Source organism: Lonchura striata, chromosome 2 (assembly GCF_046129695.1).
Source record: "Lonchura striata isolate bLonStr1 chromosome 2, bLonStr1.mat, whole genome shotgun sequence".
NCBI lineage: Eukaryota > Metazoa > Chordata > Aves > Passeriformes > Estrildidae > Lonchura > Lonchura striata.
The window spans coordinates 56109402-56133854 of NC_134604.1; the positions used below are offsets into that span (position 1 = coordinate 56109402).

The window sequence follows — 24453 nt, forward strand, 5'->3', positions numbered from 1 at the left end:
TATGTAATTTGTTCTTTATAAGTACATGAAATGCAGGTGTCACTACTAACTGCAGTATCTGTTGCTATCATTATAAGATATTATAGACGCACATGTAAAGCTAATGATACTCACTGCACTAGAAGAGAAGGGTCTTTAATATTCTTAACATTTTTTAAAGATGTAATTATGAAATTAGGTAGTTTATATCTGACTTGGCACTGAAATGTCAAGGGCAAGACTCACCAGCTACTTTGGGAAGTTTACTTCTCCTTTAGATGGTATTTAAAAGACAGTTGTATGAGTCTTAATTAGGTATGATATTAAAAAGTGTTTAAATCTTCTATTCTGCAGTTGAGGGAAAAGAGATCATTTAAATCATAAAAGGGTATCTTTCTCAAAGGAGTTGCTGTGGACTATGTAGCTATCTGCAAGCCAACCAGAATTCCTTGTTCTATGATGTCAAAAGATTGATACACTTGACTAATTAGGAAGATGGTTGGGACTGGTGCCAGTCATCTGCAGCAGCTTGTGAAAGTTGATTTAAAGGTCCCTTAGGAAGTGTTAATATCGAACAGTATTTGTGACTCTTGTACTGGCATGGTAGCAATGTTGTATACAGCTGTCCCAAAATAATTTAAAAGATTTCTCACATACTGCATGGTAGACTCTCATTTCGTAATCTTCCTATCATAGACACTTGGACTACATTAGTAATAGTGAGGGTACTGATAGTTACCTGCATAACTTGACAGAAGCTGTCACAGTCAGCTGCTGATATAGGTATCAGAAGGATACCAGAAAGGCAACCAGAATTTGGAGCTTACTGAAACTGTATGAGTTTGAAAACGAGTATTTCTACTTGTTTTGTGTACAAAGATTGTTAAATATGTGCTTTTATTTGCAATGGTTAGCTTGTTTCAATACATCTATGTATACAGAAGTGTTTATATATTAGAGGAGGTTTTCATTCAGGTTTCAATCTATAATTTATTCTTCTAATACTTTTTTGTATGTCGATGGAAGCACTAATCTATAATCCACTTTGTGATTACCAGAATATTTCAAATAAGTGTGAAAAACAGATAGTGCATGTAAATGTTACAACTTTACTACAAGATGTTGTGGGTTTGCAATATTTCTGTTTCATTATTTTAAATATTTTTTTAATTTGTTTGATTAGCCTTTTTATAGTAATCAGGGATTTTTTTATACTGAAAATTTAAGTTTTTGAAATTACTATGAAATCTGTAGTAGTATTGGACAGGCTTAAGAGGAAACAGATGACATGTTGAAATAGTATTGAAATTTTTCTTCTGTTATTCCTACTTTCTAAAGTAAAACTTATTAATTCTTTTCCTAGACATTAATGGCATCATTTTGGTGGCTGTGATACTATTCAGTATTGTTTGAATTGCCATTACCCAAAATGCTTATAAGCTTTCTTCTAGCATTCATATTTGTTAATGTAACCAATGGCTTGGCTCAAAATTTCCTCAGGCATCATGTTGGTTTGAAACTATTCACTGATTATATTCATTCTAGACATTAGTATTTTAGAGAATTGCATGACATCAGATAGAGAAAGTTAAGTAATAAAAAACCTCCTACCAAACCAACAAGAAAAAATAACACCACAAAAAAACCAATGCCAAACCAAAACAAAAATAAAGGCAAAACAAAATCGAAGCTTGAAGAAGCAAATAGGAAGCCAAAGACATAGTCTGAGTGATTTTTTTATAAGGTGTATTCCAAGCCATACTAATAGGTGTGATAGTCCATTAATCGTAAGACAGCAAACTTCAGTGTAATAAAGCATGTTGTAGCAAACACAAAAAAAATGAAAAAAACATTCAGTATTTTAGTCTTCATGTTTATTCTACACCTACCATAATATAAATGCTAGGCAAAATTATGATTTGTTTGCTAATTTTCAATTCTTTGGTTGTGTGTGTAGCACTTTTGTCTAAGGTTGAAAACTAGTCTTGTAGTACAGAGTATAGAGAAAAGAGAAGAACTAAGGGTTACTGTTTCCTGAATAAAAAGCTGGCAGGATGGCTGAGCCCAAAGAGTGGTGGTGAGTAGAGTTACATCCAGCTGATGGCTGGCCATGAGTAGCCCTCCACACGGCTCAGTGTTGGGCCCTGTCCTGTTTAGTATCTTTTCAGTAATCTGGATGAGGGAATTAAATGCCCCCTCAGTCAGTCTGCAGATGATACCAAGCTGGGTGACAAGTGTTGAATTGCTGGAGGAAAGAAAGGTTCTGCAGAGGGATCTGAACAAGCTGGATCTGTGGGCTGAGGCCAGTTGCATGAGGTTCAACAAGGCCAGCTGGTGGGTCCTGGATGTGGGTCACAGTAATCCCCTGCAGTGCTGCAGGCTGGGGACAGAGTGGCTGGAAAGCTGCCCAGTGGAAAAGGCTCTGAGGGTGTTGGTTAACAGCTGCTGAAAGTGAGCCAGTGTGTGCTCATGTGGCCAATAAGGCCACTGGCACCCTGGTTTGTGTCAATAGTGTGGCCACCAGGACCACGGCAGTGATTGCTCCCCTGTACTCAGCATCTTGTTATATGCACCAGGTAGTTTAGATCCTGATTTGCATAGTCACTGTTAGCAATAACTGCTGACTCTATCCAAGATATATAGGTCAACAGTGTTGACCTAGGGAATTTTGCCCAGTGGGGTATAATGAGATTTCTATCATGGAATTCTTTATTCCTCCATGTAGATTTTTTTGTTGTATAGTTAATCCCTGGGTTCTGTTCTTTGTCCTCCCATGCATACATACAATGGGGCAACAAGGTTAAAAATATAGCACTTTCTGATGTGTTTAGTAAAGGAAATAAAAGGAGTGTGTTTAATACTTGCGTTTGGTTACCATCTCTGAGTAACATTCATAATTCTTTTGGGGGTTGTTAGGCACCTGTGTATATTATTAGGCATTATAAGCATATAACTCGATGAGTAGAATTTTCCTGAACTGCATCAATTATTTAATATTGGCCAGAGGTTATTAAATGTGAATGGAAAATGGCTTTTGATTAAAGCAACTATGGATATCACTATATCCTATCCAGTCCAATACTGTTCAGTCAACTCCCTGCTGAGAAACAAATTTAACTTTTTATCACAATAACTGAATAGTCTTTTGTTAAATGTAACAAATCATATAAAGGACAGCTCTCGAAAGCTGACATGAGACTGATTATTTGCAGTTGTAGAAGGGTACTAAAATGAAAATATGAGTTAAATGACATTTCACTTAAAGCTATGCTTGACTCTCTATATAAAGAGGAACGTGAAATTGGTGGAATAGAATTTGGTCTAGTTCAATCTCTAGAAGACCAAGTCTGTTGTAGTTAATTGCAAGAGAGCAATTTGTAAATATTAAAGCACTGGTCAAAGTTTGAAATTAATTGTTTTAATAATACTATTGGTATTGGTATTGATATGTATACTGGTATTATAATCCATTATTATTGTTTTTTGTTGGTGTTATTCTTTATGCTTTGATATTGCTGTGGTAACCAAGAAGGTTCCTTGTTTTTGCTTTACAGAAGGTGAAGAGACTGGAGTGATGGATAGCCTGTTGGAGGCCTTGCAGTCAGGTGCGGCTTTTCGAGACCGAAGGAAAAGGATACCTAGGTCCAAAGGTGAATAATCTATTTTAGATTTTATTTTCCAGAGAAAGTTAAAAGCATTATGGGTCCAGTGCTCTAGAATTTAGATACTGTCAGATTTAATTTGTTTGTGGAGTGAGTTTTCAGCGATGTTTAGATTGTTGCCTATGTCAGTAAGACTGGAAATTAATGTACTAAACTTATTATAGCCAGATCATTATGGCAAAACTTTTCAATACAGCCAAATGTACTTTAACTTTTTAGGGTTTATAATTATATGGGGTTAGTGACAGTTATCTTGCTCCATAAGTGAGTCTGAGTCAAATTATTTCTCTGGTATATAACTGTCATTTATTCCAAGAAATACCTAACTTGTAATTCTTAAATTCCTAAACTTCTGCTTTGTAATGTTGTAATACTCTGGTAGCTTTCAAATCGGTGTTTTATTTCCATTGTTTCTTTGCTTTTGCAGACACACCACAAAATCTCAGTCCAACCACACAGCGGCCTGTGCTGAAAGCTTGTAACCATGGTAATGAACCATATTCATGAATTGCATGCACTTCTTAGCTTAGCTTATGTAGTTGATCTGTGCTTTCAAGACTGCTGTGATTATTTTTTCAGTTTTTTACATTAGTGGAGTACTAAACCATATCAGAACTTGTTTTATAAGAATCATCTGAATATTACATCCTGAAACTATACTTACTAATTCCTCTGCAAAGCTCTTCTATCTTTTGTGGGATTTTTATTTATTAAAAATCTAATTATGTTTTTAAATGGTAGTACTTTTATAGTCCTTAAGAATTATTATGCAAGTTTTTTAGGGTTTAGGGAATTGTAATAGAAAGCAGAGATTGTGTAAGGTTTTAAGTGTTACTAAGTGCCTCTTATGCTGAATCTGAGAACTTTTGGCATTCATTCTGTGTTTCTTTGTCTTGGTTTTCTTGGTCCTATACCTGGAATGGTTTAAGCTATTGTTTATCAGTATTAATTCAAAAAGAGTGTTGACTCAACAAACTTATAGTAAATGTTTATTCGTAAACTCCTGAACTATCTCACTATAATCAGTAGAACTTGTTCTAGCAAGTTACAGTGCAGGTGTTGGTGCCTGTTAGCTTTGTTAGTCAGTCTACACAGTATTACTATATTGACTGTGTTTTATTTTTGAGGAGTCCAGAGTGACTAAGTTGCTCATGACTAGTGGTTTCAGGAAAAAGTGTCTATCTGTAGTCCTGTTAAAGAGAAGGTTTAATAATGGGGGTGGGGAGGTAAATCCTTTTTCTTAATTTTTCTAGAAGATTGCAATATTTCTTGATATGTAAAAGCACTACAGGTTTTATAGAACAGATGTCATAAAATTGATTCTATTAATTATACCTCATGTTTGAGTGTTTATTTCTCTGAGTGAAACAAAAAAAACAAACAAACCTGTTGAATTTGGCATATAAAAAAAATTGAAGAAAATAGAGCTGAAAGGACTTTTTGTCAATAATTACAGAAATTGGATCAAAGAGAAATCAAGTATATTTGACAGGTACTTGTCTAGCACATAACATATTGATATTTAAGAAATTACTATAGAGCACATCTGAATTTATACGCTAAGTATTTCTGCTTGTAAGAGCAGTCATATTGAATACTGCTTCTTATCAGCACATTCCATCTAGTTATCTGTCTGTGGACAGACTGTAGATTCCAGTTTTCAAACTTAACTGCTTTTGGTCAAACATTATGGCCATGTTTCAGATTAAAAAACAAAACAACAAAAACAAATAGTCACATTCACCAAAATTTTAATGCTGAAAAATCTTGGTCTAAACCATTGAGGAATTGGTAAATCAGATGGATATAATTTGGTTCTAAAGTTTGAAATTCAAATATCTAATTTGGAGGGAAGAGTGGAAGTAAGCTCTTGGATTTTTTTTGCCATTTTTACCAGTCGGTTTTTCCATAGAGCATTTTGAGACAGTCTCATTCTAAGACATTTTAAAATGAATTCAACATTTCTTTCACTTGTCTTGTTGGCTCAGAAACAGGCTAGTACAGATCTGAGCTTTATTTTAAGGAATTCATTAGCATGTTCTTGATTTGTTTAGACTTGTCACAATGTCTGTGTGTTATATCTTACTATCTTGAGCCAAATAGAGCACCAAACCTGGTGTAGATTATGTTGAGTCCAAAGCATTGTTTTTCTTTTTAATAGAAGTATATGGTCATTTAGATTACTTACTGTCTAGAATGCATGCTAGACTTGGAGTGTCAAAGTCAATTTTGGATAATAAAGTTAATGTGGTCAGTCAAGATAGGAATGATAAAGTTTCTTTAATTTTCTGTTTCTGGGTTCAACAATGTATAATGTCAGTATTGTTCTCTGTATCAGTTTTTCTTGCACTTTATATCTGATATGTAGATACATGCTCAATAGCCTGTTAGTTCTATCTGTATGTGTATATTAAGTGATGAATGCTCTATATAATGGTCTATTAGTTAGAGACCATACAAGCAAGAAGTCTGTGACTTCAACTCACTTCAGCTTCACTTCTCATATCCCCAGAAACTGGGATATGTCATTAGGCAGAAGTATTGGCTTGGTTGTTCCTAATTTGCTGGTTTTTTTCCCCAGCCTAAAACTTCAAATGGATGCCAAATTTTATATCATGGGAAAAAAACCACTGTCTTACTGTAAAGCTAAAATATGTGAAGATTGCTGAAAGTCCTTAAGTAGCAATTCAAGCACTTTCCATGTTTGCTTCTGTACTGGATTTGGCTGTTTCGTTTGACTGGTAACTGGTTTGGTTACTGTTTATTCTGCTGAGACTGACAGATTCACTTATAGTAGATATATTCTATTAATGCACACTGCAGATTCATACCTAGGATTCATCATACAGTCAAAAAGAATTACAAGTCATGACTTGAAAAGGCTGTCCTGAATCCTTTAGAGTGGAGTAATCTCTGTTGAGCAGGTGCCATCAAGTTCTAACTAATCTCTTCTGTTTAAAAACATAACCAACCACATTAATAAAATCTAGTTTAGTCTTTCTGATTACAGATATTTCTCTTATAAAAGTGGAAACCAAATCAGATCCAAGCATAAATAGTGTTATAAACCCAAACTGTCAATTAAGTGCCTTGCAACCACATTCTCTGTCTTCCCTGGTGGGATGGAAAAAGGTAAAGCTCATGTGTTGAGAAAAGAACAGTGTAATAATTGAAATAGGTTAATAATAATAATAATAATGATAATAATAATAATAATAATAATAATACGGAGGAGGAGGAGGAGAAGGAGAGTGGAATAAAAAGTAGAGGGAGGGGGAGGAATGAAACACAAGAGAAACAAGTGATACACAATACAATTGCTCACTACTGCTGACCCAGTCTCTTTGTAGCAATCAACTTCTCCTGACCAGCTTCCTCAGTTTGCATGCTGAGCCTGATGCCATATGGTATGGAGAATCCCTTTGGCCAGTTCAGACCAGCTGTCCCAGCTATGCTCCCCCCCAGTTTATTGTGTCCCTGCTCACTGAGCAGGGCACATGCAGAGCATGTGAGCATCCCAGAGCATAGGAGCCTAAAAATTCCTTGACTCAGGGTAGGCACTGCTGAGCAACAACTAAAACATCGGTGTGTTATCAACATCCTTCGTAGATTCAATTCAAAACAGAGCACTGTACCAGCTATTAGGAAGGAAATTAACTCTATCCCACACAAACACAGGACAGGAAACTGGTTTCATGTCTCACAGGGCATGAAAAGGGAGAGAAATACAGCCTGAATGCACCCTTCTCCATAACTGTCATATAAATGGAAGCAGGAAGGAAATTTGTCTAGCCATTGCCAAGGTCACTTTCATTGCTACAGAAGGTATCAAACTAGCATTTGCTTTTCAAGCTTAGCCAAACCCTGTAAAACAAAGTAATACAGAGAAGCAAGCCAATGCAGCTCAGGTCTAGAACTGAGAACTGAAATAGTTTCTTTTAACTAAATAGACTGCTTAAGGGTAAAAAAAGAGCAATAAAAAATTTAATTAAATGCTAGCTAATGCATGGGCCATTTTTCTCTTCATGATCTGTTGAGTTTCCCTGAAAGCTCTAGTCGTGTTCAGCTGGTACTTCTAGTTTAAAAAGTACTCATTCTCATGCCACATTCCATGGTAGCTGAATGTGTGTTATTTTATTTTCAATCCTACTGGATTCTTCTCTTATTGAACATGTTTCTAACATGATTCATGTTTAAAACAAATATGTGTTTAAAAAAAGATTGGATGTGGGGCTTGGTGCTATGGTTTAGTTGAGGTGTTAGGGCATGGGTTGGACTTGATGATCTTCAAAGTCTCTTCTGACCTTGTGAGTCTGTGATATGCAGGTTTTGTCAAGTTTAAATCTGCTCTGTTTTTGTAACCAGAATTACCAGTTGTATTTTTAATGCTTGTGACAAGGCCCATCAAGTCAGAATATTTCTTGTGGAGAAAAATTCCTGCTGTATAACTAACAGAAGTAATACACATTTGTAACTGCTAAATCTTGGAAGTGTTTTAATGCCTTAAGAATGGAATTAATATACACTAGATTTTAGCGGATATAGATATGATTGGTATATTTCATTCCCGTTCATAGTGGTTTTAATTTTTAAATTACCTACTGAATTACACCTATGTGCAAAACTATGTGTTAATGCTACAGTTTGCTTTAACTGCAAAGGACCATGGACTGCAGTAAATATTGTGGTACATACTTTTGCTGTAATTCCAATTCAGAGCACTGTTTGACACAGGCAAAATACTGCTATAGTTTTAGTGGCGTGCTTAGGATTCAATAGCAACTAACAGAGGAGCTCTTTTATTTGGGAAGCAGAAGAAAGTACTTAATTTTCAGTGATCAGGATTTTGCACATTAGAAGATCATTTCAAGCAGCTAATAGCTATGGCTGATCTGAGTTTTTCAGTTATTTACCACAAGAGTCATTTTCAGTTATTTACCACAGTCATTTGCAGCTTATATATTTACTTCAAGCTACTGAAGTCCAGATACATAGAACAGCATATTCAAGGTAGGGCAGAGCCCACTGCAGCACAGGAAACTGCATTATTCACTAAGTTTTTGGTCAGGTTTTGCAGCCTGCTTTAAGTTCTCTGCTGCTATGGCTACACATTTATTTGCTGTAGCATTAGCCAAGCTAATACGACCTGAATTGCATGAATACAAATATGACATGCAGCTTTGATTGCATATAAACACATACCTCAAATGCAGTGGAAAGGGTTTATCTTTATGAGCAGATCATATTAAAAATGCTGTGAGTAAAGAAAAGCTATAATAAAATGCAAGCAAAAAGAAACCAGATTGTTTTTTGAGACTGCAGTGGTTGAAAGAAATCTTTCTGTCACAATCTGTAATTGCATTGTGGACTGCATTTCTAAAGATGACAAAAAGGTCTTGTTTCTATATTGAGATCAAACTTCCATGGTAAGAGATGGTTGTAATTATTATAGCTGTTTGTTCAGTATATCTGTACACAGTAGAATAATTTTCATGTCACATGTAGTCTGAAGCATTTTAAAGACTTCTGTTATAAAACCCTTATGTAGTAATGTCATTCTGTCCCAATTAAGCATAAGGAAAACATTTTTTCATGTGTGTTGACTTCTTTTCATCTCATATTTATAATAGAACTGTCATCTGATATTCATATTAATGTCTCTGTCTCTGCTACCTTATTTTTGACAAGTGAAGCTGACAGTGAGCTCAAGCTCATCTTAGTTCTTGAAACAGTGTGACCACATAGAGGTCATTTTTATTTCATCATTGTATGTGACAGCAAGCTATGATTGGCATTTCAACTTAATTTTTCCTTAAGTCTGTGTATGTGACTCTCTTTTCCTCAACTGTATGTAGTGAACATTAGGAAGCACCTAACAGTGAAGTAGCTACCCATGAAGATAACTTTTTCCCCAGAAGATGTTAGCAGTAAAGTCACCCTCTTGAGCATTAGCAGTCCTTCACAGTAGATACTGCTTTCAAGGCACTGTGCATGTTTACCCATGGGATCACAAAACATCAGCACCACTGGTGGAGAAAATTTTTGTAAAGCTTTGTGAAGTGTTAGGCAAGTTTTCTAGTAGAAGACATGGAATAATTGTAGGCACTGTTATGAAAGGAAAACATTTAATAGGATTTCTATTAAAAAATGGTTCTCAGATGTTGCCATTTTAAGACCAGATCTTCACTTCAATATTGACTTCATAGGTCAAGTAAAATTGCTGCTTATTCTAACAGAAATAATTCCCCTGGAACCATCTACACAGTTTATAATAGTTTTTTTTTCCTAGCACATAAAGTGGAGTTCAAAGAAACTGACCATAAAAGTCAATTTTGCATGTGTGGAAAGAAAAAAATAATATGCAGACAAGGAAAATGAATTTGCACATTTTTATTTCTTTCTTTAGAGCTATTTCTACATTGCCACAGTTGCAAACATATACCATCACAAAAATATCCATGAAGAATTTTCATTCTAAAATATCTAGGAAAAAGATTAATTTTGATGCAGAGTTTTTAGCAGTCTCTCACATTCATAATTTAATGTTAGAATTAAGTAAGTTTCCAACTCAGAAACGACGGCAGCCAGGAAGAAGAGATTAGAATGAAAAATGAGAACTTCTTTGGGGGCAGCCTTTTCTAACAAAAGGTTCTTTAATAAAGACTGATATAAAGAGGTATAAACCACTCATTTATTTAATCATTTATTTATTTTAAAGTGCTGAATGCTGAAAAATGGTTGCAGACTGTCAAGAGTGGAAAAGGATACTTCAAATTAGTAGTAGTAATCACATATTATTACTGTGAAAATACTGATCTAGACAGAAAAAAATGCTATCTTGCCCTTAGTATAAGACAAACACACATTGGCAACCTTTAAAAGGGTGAGGAGGAATTGTAATCCTACTAAAAATTTCTCTATTTTATTTAGTTCTTGTGAGATTTCCCTTATCAACTCTCATGAGTGAGGTTGTACGCATGTCCTTCACCCTGTGTCTTATCATATAGCATTACATCTGAGCATAATGTAGACAAAAAGGAGAACCCAAGCTTTTTCAGAGTAAAAATTTTAAGTACTACCCTTAGACAAGGTAGACCTTATAATGGGGTATTTTCTCCAGAGGTTTGACAACTTCATTCTTAAAATGTGCCCTTTGAAGATGTCAAATTAGACATTTGGAAGGGCTAATTGCTCCTGTAAATATTTTGCCAGTGTTCATTGGTATTAGTTGAATAAGATCACAGCTCTCAGGGGAGGCAAGGACACTTACTGCAAGATAAGAACAGTAGAAAAGAGGTGACATTTGAAAGCAGTGACACTGTATATTCCATAACTGCATGTAGCCTAAATGTCAGCTTCATAATCACCTAGGTTGGTAACCAGATTTCCAAAAGCTACAGCAGACAAGTTACATATGCAAATCAGTCGGCTGAATATTTATCAGTGGAAAATCTTAAATCTGAAAAGAGAGCTGTAAATTACAAGCAATTTACCCATATTTGTCTTTTCTTATTTTAGGCACACAGAACTTCCCATTTGAAGACAATTACCATGTTTATAGTTATAGCAAAGAGATTCTTTCACTTCTCAGAGAACTTTTCAAGTCTCTTCCATATTTGTTAAACAAGATTTTAGGTATAAATTTACCAGTTTGTTTCACTTCTATTTTCTGAATGTTAAGAACAAGTAGTATCTAAACTTCTGCCTCATTCTTCAGGGGTTTTCATAAATTTGATCTGAGTAGCAGATTTGCTGAACAACAGCCATAAAGCTCTTTATATTGTGGGCTTTTAAAAATAGCTAGATAGATACACACACATATATATTTTCTCAAAGGGGTTATCTTTCATAAAGAAACCACAAATAAACCACAAGTGAAATATTAGGTAGGAAATTTTCATCAACTACACATTAAAAATGAGTTTTCTTTGGTAAAGATTTCACTGGGGACAAAATCTGAGATCCTAACAGAGTATGATTCCTGACCTGAGTCTGTTCTGTGACTTGTGATGTTTGGTTAATGCAACATTGTTTAGTCAGTCAGAATTCAAAAGATTTAGAGGAAGCACAAACATTTTTCCATTAAATTCTTCAAGCACTTTTCTTAAGTCATGTTTTTTTTTCCATGTAAGTGAATGTGTTCTATTAATGTTCTGGGATTTTTTCCTCCTTTGGGAGAATTTTGTTTCATTTTTTTTCCAAAGTGGTTGCTGTAACAGAAAAAAAATGTGTGTAGAAGAACTACTGGAGTTACGTTTCTTTATAGCCCTTTTTCTTTGTAGCCAATTCTCTGCAAAGGTGTAAACATGCAGAGAAAACAAGGGTATCTTTAACTTCTCCCTACTGTTGGGGTGGGAACACTTGGAAGATTTACTTTCAAGTTTTTGAATACTCTAAAGGGAAATTGGCAGTTCAGTTGTATCAGAATTAGTGCTTGTGCCTGCAAATTGCTTGATAAATCCAGTATCTTATTTCATTTGAAAAATAAATGAGTCTTGTGTATTTCCACCATACATGCCTAAGGCAATATCTGCATCAATCATCCAGCAAAATAATCTGAAGCCTCAAGAAGGCCTGTTAGTGGCTCAAACCTGGAGTTCATGAGTGATAAAGGAAGGAAATGCAGGAGTCAAATGCAGCTCTTGCCTGAATGGTAGAAGGAAGGATGATAGCCAGGCTTCCACTGAATGATCAGAAATAGTGTGAGCAGGTTGGTCTCCAAATCTGCTTTTCTTATGGTGAGGTAGGTTACAGATCCAAGATGGGAAGCTGCAGTTTAAGCAATTTAGGGAAAGAATATTTGGATTTTGGAAGATACTGGACTAATAAATCTATTCCCTTTCAGCAAGCACTCTGAAGTAGTTTGGCTTCTATACTTGGCATGGTAATCTTTAGCTTTAAAAAAAGTCAACAACTTTTTAAAGCAAAATTGTTTTAACCAAATGAAAATCTATGTGAAGTCTGTGCAATTTCCTACATGATTTTACTTCCTGAACTATAACTAGTATATGTTTTTTTCTTTGAGAGACTATAACTGTCTAGTTAGTAGCATAGTCTTTCTGTTACAATAGCTTGTCATGGTGTCTTCAAAAGAAGGCTTGTTTGTAATGGTGATGGTTTTTATTTCCATAAGGGAAAGAGTTTTTATCATGCTTTTTTGTCTCCTGATATTATCTATCTCCATACACCAGAGAAATAAAAGAAAAGCTGTTACCTGACCCTATAAGCTTGACCGTGTTTGCCATACGTTTTAAAAAAATCTGAAGACAGGGATTTGGAAAACTAAGAGTGAATTTATTCTATACTATTCAAACTTGCAGTTCTTGATATTTTCCCTCCTTGTAGCATAGCAAAATGATAAAATAAGAAATTGAAAAGATAACATCGGGACTACTTAGTGTCATAAACAGGGAAATGGAATGAGATCTCAGCAGATTTTCAGCACAGGCAAATAATTATTCCAGAGGTTTTTCTTTTTATCTGTTTTCTTAGGCTTTAAGCCTGTTTCCTTGTATATGAAAAGAGATGAGTGTACATGGTGCATTATAATACAGTGCACATAAAAATACTTGAATTAGCTCTAGACAGTCTACTTTGTGTACTTGAGGCAGGATAGCTGTTAGGTCAGGAGCAAATTTGGATATCACAGCCAAGTTTGGGGGCTTCAGAAAATATTTGAACATCTGTGTACTACACCTAATCGAACTATGCAGTTTCAGAAGCATGTCCAAGAATGTGGCAGGAATCATTACCATCCATCCCAATCCATTATGATTATTTGAATCAGTAGATTCACTTACATTTATTATTTATAGTGGCACTCTGTCAGTAGAGGAGCTAATGAACAGAAGGGAACTTTCCAGGGATATAGAAAACATAGTTTAAATCCTCACCTTGAGGGAACAATAAATCTTGTTGAACCAGGGTTAAACACAGCTGAGTAAGAGCTTTCATTACTCGGTTTAACTTTGGCACTTAGGTTTTACTGGTCTTCTAGCTTGGTAACTAAATTTATTAACAAGAAGAAATTAATATCAGAGTTGTGTACCTTAGCTGAAAGGCAGCTGTTTGAGTTACTACAGTTACATGTTAGCCAGAAAAATAAGTTTTAAAGGTGGTTGATCATCCCATTGTTTTCTCTAGGCTCTAGAGAAGGGATCAGAATATAAAACCTATTAATACATAAAGGCTTCTGCTGCTCTTATAGCTTTATACAAAGTTGTTATTTTATGATTTTGGTTGTTTTTTTACTGTAGTCATAATTACATTTGGTGATTTTTTTTTAATGTTGCCTTAGTTTCAAAAGCAGACATTAATCCCCAAATACTTTCAACTCCTTGCCAAAATTGCTTTATTTTCAGTGCATAAGCACAAAAATATTTATCTGGGGACATATTCTTATTTCAGTGGGTGCATTTTATTGGTTTATTATTTATTATTATCAGAGAAGGGAGAGTGAGTATATTTTTTTTTCTTCCTATGCTCTAAAACATAAATATCTCATTTAATCCATCTTTTCCAAGAGAAAGTGAACTTTATGGTATCTAATCTTTCACTGCCATCAGCAGTTCAAGAGCTGTCTGAGTCAATCTAATGCTTCCAAATCTGCTGATTAATTCATATGAACATAATGCCAAATTAGGCAATTAGGCTGGGGGAGGAGCTTGTGGAGGACATTGTTTTGGTCAGTATTTATAAAGTGAGATAACACTAAATGACAGCTATGTCAAAATAAATGCTACAAGCTAATAGAGCACCCCATCCTTTCCTCTGATCCTAAACTTCATGGAGGTGAGTGGGAAGTGGCTTTGGTTTTGGGTTGCTTGGGTTTTTATAGAATCATTAAGGTTGAAAAAGACCTCCAATATCATCAAGTTCAATCTTTGATCGAACACCACCATGTCAACTGAACAACGGCACTAAGTGCCACATCCAGTAATTTTTTGAACACTACCAAATATGGTGGCCCTACCGCCTCCCTGGGTAGCCCATGTCAAAGCATTGCCACCCATTCAGTGAAGAAATTCTTCCTGGTGTCCAACCTGAAGCTACCCTTGTACAGCTTGAGGCTGTGTACTCTTGTCCTGTTGCTGATTGCCTGGGAAAAGAGGCCAACCTCCTCCTTGCTGCAACTTTCTTTCAAGCAGTTGTAGGGAGTGATAAGGTCTACCCTGAGCTTCTTTTTTCCCCAGGATAAACAATCCCAGCTCCATTGCCCTTCTCTGGACATGCTCCAGCACCTCAATGTCTTTCTTGAGAGGCCCGTAAACAATCAGAGGGTTTGAGTGCCACTTGAGTGTCTCACCAGTGCTGAGTACAGGGGGACAATGAGTGCCCTGGTCTTGCTGGCCTCACCATTGTTGACACAGGCCAAGATGCCATTGGCCTTCTTGGCCACCTGGGCACACACTGGATCATGTTTAGTTGCTGTCAACCAGCACCCCCATGTCCTTTTCCACTTGGCAGCTTTCCAGCCACTCTGCCTCCAGCCTGTAGTGCTGTAAGGGGTTGTTGTTACTCAAGTTCAGGACCCACCAGTTGGCCTTGTTGGACCTCATACAGTTGGCCTCAGTCCATTGATCCAGCTTATCCAGATCCTGCAGAAACTTCCTGACCTCCAGCAGATCAACACTCCCACCCAGCTCGGTGTCATCTGCAAGCTGAATATGCACTTGATACACTCATCCAGATGATCAGTAAGGAGATTAAATAGGACTTGTCCCAGTGCTGAGCCCTGGGGAACACTGCTAGCAACTGACTGCCGGCTTTGTTTAGTTCCTTTCTCCACCACTTCTCCACCACTCTCTGGACCTGGCCATCCAGGCAGCAAAGAGTGTACCCTCTCTAAGCCATGGCTTGTCAGCTTCTCCAGGAAAATGGTGTAGGAGGTCTTGTTGAAGTGTTGAAGGTCTTACTGAACTCTGTGTAGACTACTTCCATAGCCTTTCATCGGTCACCTGGATGATGAAAGGAGATCAGGTTGGTCAAGCAGGACCTGCCTTTCCTAAAACCGTGTTGGCTGGGCCTGATGCCCTGGTTGTCCTGCACATGCTGTGTGGTGGTGCACAAAATAATCTGTTCTATAAACTTCCTGAGCATCAAGGTCAGGCTGCCAGGCCCGTAATTTACAGGATCATCCTTCCCACCCTTCTGGTAGAAGTGTGATATTTGTCACAATTTGCATTGTTTGGTTCATAAACTGAGATCTCCAGACTCTCTTTGCAGATCTCTACAATTACATTGAAAGGTAGAATCAAAACAATAAACACATAGAATGGCTTATAATGTTAATTACTCGGGGAAATCAGGTGTTAAGCATTTTTAACTGACCTCCAAAATTATCTATGTATATAGTCTCTTGAAGAGATAAAATATCTTATAAACAGATGCACAGGGTGTTTAGGTTCCTTGTAGTGAGTGGCTAGAGAGAGGTACATACCTATCCTACACAGGAGTTAGCCTATATTAATTGTTAATAATCAATGACTTCATGCCTCCAATTTACAGTGCTTGAGGCTGAGATACCTGGTAAGGGCTGTTCATGTTTTAGTTCTCTGTCTCTTTGCATAATAAAGTTAATAAAATAGGACACAGCACACTCAATACTGCAGATGAAACAATAGCTTGAATAGCTACTCTTTAAGTTCATGTTCCGTCCTAGGCAAGGAATGATACAAGTGCTTCTGAGGGGCAAAAAAAATGTAGTTCTCTTACATGCACAAAATTTACATTAATCTTGGATAGCTAACTTTGTTATTCTTCCAAATTCTAGTATTTTGATACTCGTCTCTTTTCCTTTACTACAGAATATGCTTGTGTACATGCAGCTAGTACAATAATAATATTTTTTTATCTACTCATGCTTTATTTAACTGGATTAAAAGTAAATAGATCAGTAGTGTGACTTTAAGTTATGCAGCCTTCCTGGAATGCAAGGTGAGTTCTTAATTTCATCATAAACAGTATATCAGGATTGATGTGTGAGTAGCCCCTTTTTGGCTATTCAGCACAGAATAAAAAGTACTTTGCTATCAGGTAATCCTGATAGCAAAAAAATATAAAAATTAGTTTTATAATTGTACTGTAGATGGTAGTCTTCCTCTTTCTCTAAGAAATAGAAAATCATTTTAATTCTGTGTGATCCATCATCAGGCAACTACTCAAAAAAGTAACATTCTTAAATGCTCTCAAATGTCCAGTAGCAAAAATAAATGAAGGGCAGAGTGCATTAAGGGATTTCCAGTTGTGTCTCACAGGGCAGAGAAAACTGCTGTGAGAGAGCTCCTGGGATAGCTCCTACTCTTGCTGCCTTTAGCAATAGCTTCCTGACTAATCAGTCTCTGAGCTTACCCCAGTGCTTTAAGTCTGTTCTTTCTCTGTTGCCAGCTGCTGACTGAAAACAGGACACAGCCAATTACTCTCCGCTGAGCTTACCCAGTCTCTGTTTATCCACCTAACAGCAGTTGCTCTGAGATCATTTTATTGAAAACTTGTTATGTAGTGAGATCTGCTATTATAAAATCCTGTATTTGTTTCAGTGGGGTCAGAAATACAGGAATCTGACAGTCTAAGATTGGATTTTATTATTTGGAATAGTTGCTTCCTATGGGACAGAAAACAAAGCAGGCTGAAGTGGAATTTCTTTCTTTTCCAGATTCCAATGCCCATCAAATAGAAAAAGGATTATCTTTAATATTAGAAGTTAAAAAATAAACTTTTAATGACTTTTTATTTGCAGATACTACTCGCTATATCCTAATTTCTTGGCTTTGGTTCTGATCTTCCTTTGTGGATCTTTTTTCTTCCTTCCAGTTCACATCAGAAACCATATGAGAGTTTTTCTTGTCCCCAACCACACCTTGTAGCATCCTTATTCTAACCCATCTTTCTTACTCATTTATCAGTCCTATAGAACATTAGCACATTCAACAGAACTACTTAACTCTAGTTTATAAAACATTTTACTCCTATTTCAGTCTGTAACTGCAGGTTTAACATAATAAAAAGGGCATTTTTGACCTGTGCCAATAAACTATAATATGTACTGCGGTCTAAAAATGAGAATATTACTTATTATAGAAGTCTTTTACACTCACATTAATAATAAAGCTTTGGTGAAAATGTGCATGTTGAAGGAACTAAGCAACCAGAAAGGCTGCAAAGCACCTTTGGCTGATGTTTTCTGGGAAAGCTGTAGAAAAAATATACTTTTATTACTTTTCTAGTAACTGAAAGTCCAAAGCGATACATTTTAAAAAATGTAAAAGCTAAATGAGAGACAGGTCAGCAATAACTTAATCTGCTGTCCAAAAGCAATAAATTATTCTAAAATTAAATAGCCATACAGTTTGCATCCTTTTAAAGTTCTGAGGTGAAGGTGGTGGGGTGCGATTCAAACATCTTATGCTTAGACCTCCCATCCAAAACTGAGTGGCATTCAGAATCTGGTTTTGCTCAGATACTGCTGCAAGATGCACTTTAGGATCTGCTAGCTCTGGGGTTGCATCATGCAGTCAAACAAGATTTTCTTAATCTATACCTCTACAATGCTAGTGCATTGAGTACTTGCAGGGTATTTTTTTTCTTATACTTAGTAACTCTTTGCTTTAATTTAGCCCATTTGAAAAAAGTCACCAACAGGTGTTACTTCTTATTTTTAATTTAAAAATCTTTATACCCTTAGCCTGCACTGACATAATGGAAGTTATTTCAATGTTTGCATTACAGTAATACATTTTTGCAAGTGATAAGAAAACTTACTTGGTCAAGAGCACTTTTAACAAAAGTACTAACTGTTTCATATGGAAATAAAGTTTGACCACATTAATCTACCAGGGCCTGGCTTTTTCAAAGCTAAACTAAACAAGTTAGGGAGAACAGTAGGAAAATATCAGAAATGGGAATGCTTATCTTAAGCTACCAGTGTGTTTGCTAGTAAAGAGTGCACTGCACTGCCTTATGTTCTTGACTTCAGTTGCAGATTTCAGCCTTGATTTTTTTTAGTTATTAATGTAGAATTATCTCTACATCAAATTGTCTACCTTCAAAAACCAAATTGAGTGCAATAAAATTTTCATAATCTGTTTATTTTCTTGGAATATGGTGAACAAGTTATTGGAGAAGTCTACTTCACAGTGCTTTGTATTTGGAAAACAGTGCTGCAGCGTTGCTGTCCTAAACAAGATTTTCAGATTTTGGAGCTAATTATATACTTTGTACACTTACATGAGGTATACTGATGAGAAAAACATATTGCTCTTTCTCGTGATGAAGCTGCTTCTCTGGAGTATTAAGTTCTGCTACATATCTTTAGGACAGGAAGAGCTTGGTAGTTTTCACACTGCATAATACTAAAAGTATCATAATTGGTATTTCAATGTCTTTTAACATGTTAATATTTGGTGTATCACAGACATTAAATTTAAGCTTTGAGATGATGCCATTTTCAGTACATATTGAAATCCTTACTCTGTTTGATGAAAGTAGCATACTTTAACAGATGTTTTACCTGTTGTCTTTGAGGAGTTACTTGACTTTGAGGTATATGAGCAGTGCTGGGTTTGATGTTTAGTTCTTAAACTTGCATAGAAGTGGGTATGTGGGAGTGAGCAAAAGAAAGCTGAAATATCTTTCAATTTACTCAGTAAATCAGTCCAGGCTTATTAAGTCAGCCTAAGAATAGAACTTCTATCAGCTAAACTTTCCACTGGGATTTATGATTGGAGTGCATATAATAACTCATTACTGATCAATGCACGAGAGATGCTCTGTTGTAATATGTATTCATGGGAAGTATCTGTACTTGTTTTCCATTTTACATTTTTGTAAATAAAATCCCATTAATTATTAACAAAAAATTGAGTCAACCTTGAAACTCTCTGGATCACAGTGCATCAATCAAACAGAAGCAGTGACTTTTCTAGGATTTTTTTTCCCCAAATAGTTTTCCAATTAATATTACTTATTTCTTCCTTGTTGGGAAATTACATTTTCGGCACTTTAAGGAAACAAGAAATACTGCTGTCTAACCAATATTATTTGTTGAACTGAATTAATCCTTAAAGCAAGTTAATAAGAGTATCATCCAAAGCCATAACAAGAGAATATAAAAATTACCTGAGTGCTGCTACAGACACTTTTGATAAATATGTTCATATTTCTTCATCACAATTGGAGTTTACCTAAAAGTTTAATTTCTAATACAATATAAATAATTGCAACTAAAACTTGGGGCAGAGGTCTATTAGTTTAAAGAAGAAGTGTTTATTGTTTTTTCTTGTTAATGTTTTGAAATTGTTTCATTTGTGCTCATTCCTTTGATAATTTGAATATGAAGATAAATATGGAAATAAATTATTTCACACAAACAGTGGTGCTAGAAATGAGATTGTATTTTAACTTCTGAGTCACTTTTTAAAACCTACTTTGATAATGGTCATTCTCCCCATGTTAAAAAAAAAGAGAAAATAAAGCACTTACTTTGCAGAAAGATATCAGCGAAGTATCTACATTTTTTACATTTTCTCTACATACAGGATGCTATACAAAGATGTGGCAGGTGACATCATAGTCAAACTGATTTTTGAAGTCTTGAAGGATACTAATTTCTTGGGATGGGTATTTGATTGCTAGGCAGTTCAGTGGCCCAGCTGTGTTAGCAAGAGTCACCTGAAGTACTGTTTATAACCATTATTCTGGGTTGAGTTTGTGTTTGATAAACTCATAAGCATTACAAAAAAAAAGTAACAAGTCTATGGTGTTTTCAAAGGTTTAACAACTCACAGCAGCTTCCTGACTTAAATGTGTCAATTCAAAAAGAGGAAAAAGCAGCTTGAAGTTTGCTGTTTTGTTTGGGATAAAAGTTTTGAAGAGTGCTTCTGAAACACTTTATTTACGTGTTTTATTTTCTGGTACAGTATTTTCAGTTAATTCAGATTCAGCTCAAATTAACAACTCTGTGTGCTTTGGGATAATTAAATTATGTTTCCTCTTATCTTGGCTCACCATGCAGACTGTTGCCCACCCCTATAGCTGCTTTTACTCCATTGCTATAGCAGCTCTGTTATTTAGGGATAAATCTTTTCTTCTCCCCATCAGTTATTGTGAAAGAAATGTAAGCCACCTGTGAAAAAAATTAGCATATTTGCAGTGACTTCTTGTGTTGGTTGTCTGGCTGCATTCCAGGTAATTTTATGTCTGTGTAAGGGAAGAAGAAAATAAAGGTATTTCAGCTGTTCCTAGTTCTTAAAATTGACTCTGATGTAGCATGGACTGGGAGAAAGGGGAATGGGAGGATGAAGAAAACCCGGTTCTTATGAATCAGAGTGGAAAATGAAGGAGGAGGGATGTGAAGGGCGGCTGCACGGGTGCATGAGCCCAAGCCTGCTGTTGGGAGCATCGGCCGCCACATCGTCCGGGCAACCCAGGTTGCCATGGCGATGGCAGCAGGACCGAGGGATGAGTACAGCTCCCAGTGCCCAGCCCTCCCCCGGACTGCAGCTGCCAGATGAGTGTTAGAGACTCCCTGAACCTTGTTCTGGCAAAACACTTTTGTTCCCGGCTGAAGGGAGCACCAAACGAAGCTGCTGCTGAGTTTACAAAGCTGTTGCACATTTAGCAAAGCTTTACAGTCATGGGTGCTGGCAGTTGGTGAAGAGCAGTAGGACTTAGAAGGTAGATATGGAAAACACTGGTTCTGCTCCAGGGAAACCTGCCATGATGCAGTTAATTTTTAAAAAAATATTTATTTAGGAATATAGGTGACTACTAATAGCACAGGCACTCTAATTGCCTCCCAGAAAAACAGCATAAAAACTGATTTTTTCCCTGTTATTTGTTATCAAGAGGTCATTGCATAGCAATACATTTCTGTAGTAGTAGCACACTTTATTTTTACTGCACAAATGGGCATTCTCTGTAATTTCAAATGTGAGTTGTACTTAACTCTAAATGAGGATTTTAAGGAACATGTCTTTATATACTAGGAAAGAATCCTTAAAATAGCCAATTGCATTCAACCTTAAAAATTTCATCAAAGAAGGACATTGTGTGTGTTTGTTTCTAGAAGGTTAAAATTGCTTGCAGTTAAAACTGGTTACAGTATTTTAGATGACCAAGATTTTTATCACCATTGTACTGTATCAACTAGCTTAAAAGGCAAAATGCTTGTTTTTCTGCTTTTTTTATCCTGTCTGTGCACATATACCTATTTATAACATCCAATCCTATCACTTGATTATTTCCTTCAACTCCAGGAAAATGTTTGAAACTGACTGTTAAATGAGGATTTTGTTGTGCTTAGGTTTGGGAATTTGGGAGTAGGGGATGTTTGCTTGGTTGCCTGGGATTTTTCAGGGTTTTTTGTGTAGTGGGGAGGAAGGGTGAGTATTGTTGTTAAAGTTGTAATGTGATACCCAGAAAGATTTAGTAGAAATCCTAGGTTGAAAAGAAATGTGGTAACTCTTCCATAAGTGAGTCTGTCACTGAACAGCAGGCTGACTGCCATCAAGAAACACTTCTGACACAGTAGATGTATTTTGGGAAAGGGGGGAGTAATAGAATGGGTTATTTGATGGGGAATCTGAGAACGTATTGCCTGAGAGAAATGTCTGGGGCAGAGCTGTGATACCTACTCTTTTTTCTTTTTTTTTTTCCTGTTGCTAAGACAAAGAGAAAAAATAAATTTTACCCCAAGTGTACATTTTTCTGCCTTGTATTCAAAACTGAAATTTCTTTCAGTTTGGCATGAAATATTTGCTTTTCTAAGAGAAAGAAAGAAAAGCAATTGAGAAAGAAGGAGATGGATGTTACTGTCTTTGCTCAACACCCAGATTACTTCATCATTTAGCCAGGAGATGAGAACACAGATTCAGTTTTGTTCCTTTGTGTGAGAATGTTTGTGAATTTTCTAGAAATAAACAAGTCACCTACCCACCAAGCTTAGCTGCTCTTTCCCAATCACTGCATGCTCTGAATATCTATGAGTAGTGGAACAGTCCCAGTAGATTAAGTCTAACTTAAGTCTCAGTGAGAAATGGGTTTGACTGAGTTAATCAAGACATCCAGACACTGCATTGGATCATCAGCCTACTTTTTAGGTGAAATTGCAAGGTTTATGGCCTCGGTTACTAAAGTTTAGATAATCCTTAGGTCAGGGTATAAAATCTAAGAAGATATAGATTCATCTATGCGCCTTTTGTGTGAGGTGCAGGATTTTCTCTGTGGATGATGTACTAGTAGAATCAAAAGAAAACATGCCTGCAGCCTTTCTTTTCACATCTTTTATACAACCCTTCTTTTTGTAATAACCTGTGAAAACATGCCACAATAAGTGGCAATTTTTTTTTATCTGCCTTTGGAGAAACAGAATCCCAAGGCACCTTCCCTGAATACCTTGGGAATAAAAGCTTCTGTGTTTGACTAGTTCTCAAGATCATAGGACCAATGCTTTTTCTTCACACTTTTTCCCCTCTTTTTCTTTCTTTTCTTTTGGAGGTTCACATTTTGCAACAGAATTAAAATTACCGCACTAACTTCTGAAAAAAGTTGCTATTCTAATTTCACTTCATAGTTTTCCAGATCATCTCTCTCACTGGCCTTTTCTGGGGGCCTTCACGGGAGAAATTGTTTTAAAAGGATGATGAATCAATTTAGGCAAAAGCAAGATAAATTCTTCTACACTTTCAGGGAAATGTCTCTTGTATTTTTCTGTCAAATGATCATCAATATGTATTAATGTCTGGTGTGCAAGTACTAACCAGTCATTTCCTGAATATTTTATCTATTTCTGGTTTTTTCTTCACTTTTTTTTTTTCCATTAGTTATGGTTAAGATAAGCATTGAAGAGCATAGTATATGTTTGTCATGTCCCTGCCATATTTTCCTAAACTACCAGAAGGATATAAAACAGCATTTAGGTTAGGGTTTTGTCCCAAATGAACATGTTCTTCCTGGTATGTACATTTTATGAGAACATGAATTCATTCTTTCCTGGGTTTTACATTGCTGTGTTAGCATCTTCCATCACCTCAACAACTCATCCATTTTTCCAAATGCATTCCTAGTGTTCAGTACATCTAACATAGTAATACATTTTAAAATAAACAAACAAACACAACAACAAAACCAAAAACCTTCTACTCTTGGACTCACTGCATGTTAAAGATTGAAGTAATTGGTTGGCAATGGTGAGATAACATTGTAGGCATAACTGTTCACTGGATAGCAGGTGAATTTTTTTTTACTTTCCATAATGTAGAAGGGGAGCCTCTTGTTAAAAAAAAAAAAGTGTCAGAGCACTCAGAGGAACATCAGAAAGGGAGTTGCAAACAGCTGATTTGTGTGGCTTTGGTTGGTGTGGGTGTTGTTGGTTTGCTTTTTTAGTAGAATTGGATGTCCCAAAAACTGCCAGAAATCAGTCCGAGAGGTTTTTCTTGTTCTTTCATGAATCCTTTACATTTTGGCTTAGGGAATCCTGGGAATATTTTGTGATAGTTTGAGGTTTTTTTGCAGAAGGAAAAGTGGAATTATATGTTGATCAATTAATATTCTCCCCAGGAGAAGTGCATACTTTAGTGTTCTGTTCTGTAAGACTTAGGTGGTAATGGAACTATTTTCTCTGATTTAGCTACATAATATTAATATTATGGATCAGAAATAATTTTTCTAAGTGATTTAAATAAGGATTTATTTTAGTCAATGCAAGTATTACCAATTTAATAACAGTGGCGGAAAGTTCCATTATAGAATTATCATTATCCACAGTGGAAATATAACATGCTTTTCATCCAAAAACACAGATATAAACCCTTAA

At 36.0% G+C, this 24453-nt stretch overlaps 1 protein-coding gene across 2 annotated transcripts in view; it reads left to right on the forward strand.

Annotated features, from left to right (window-relative positions):
- DIAPH3 (diaphanous related formin 3) overlaps window positions 1–24453 on the forward strand; it is a 200363-nt gene that overhangs the window by 141219 nt on the left and 34691 nt on the right. For both annotated transcript variants that reach the window (XM_031504802.2, XM_077781371.1), the window contains 2 exons: window positions 3534–3629; window positions 4069–4128. In XM_031504802.2, the coding sequence (XP_031360662.2) occupies window positions 3534–3629; window positions 4069–4128 (156 nt within the window). The remainder of the gene's footprint in view (window positions 1–3533; window positions 3630–4068; window positions 4129–24453) is intronic.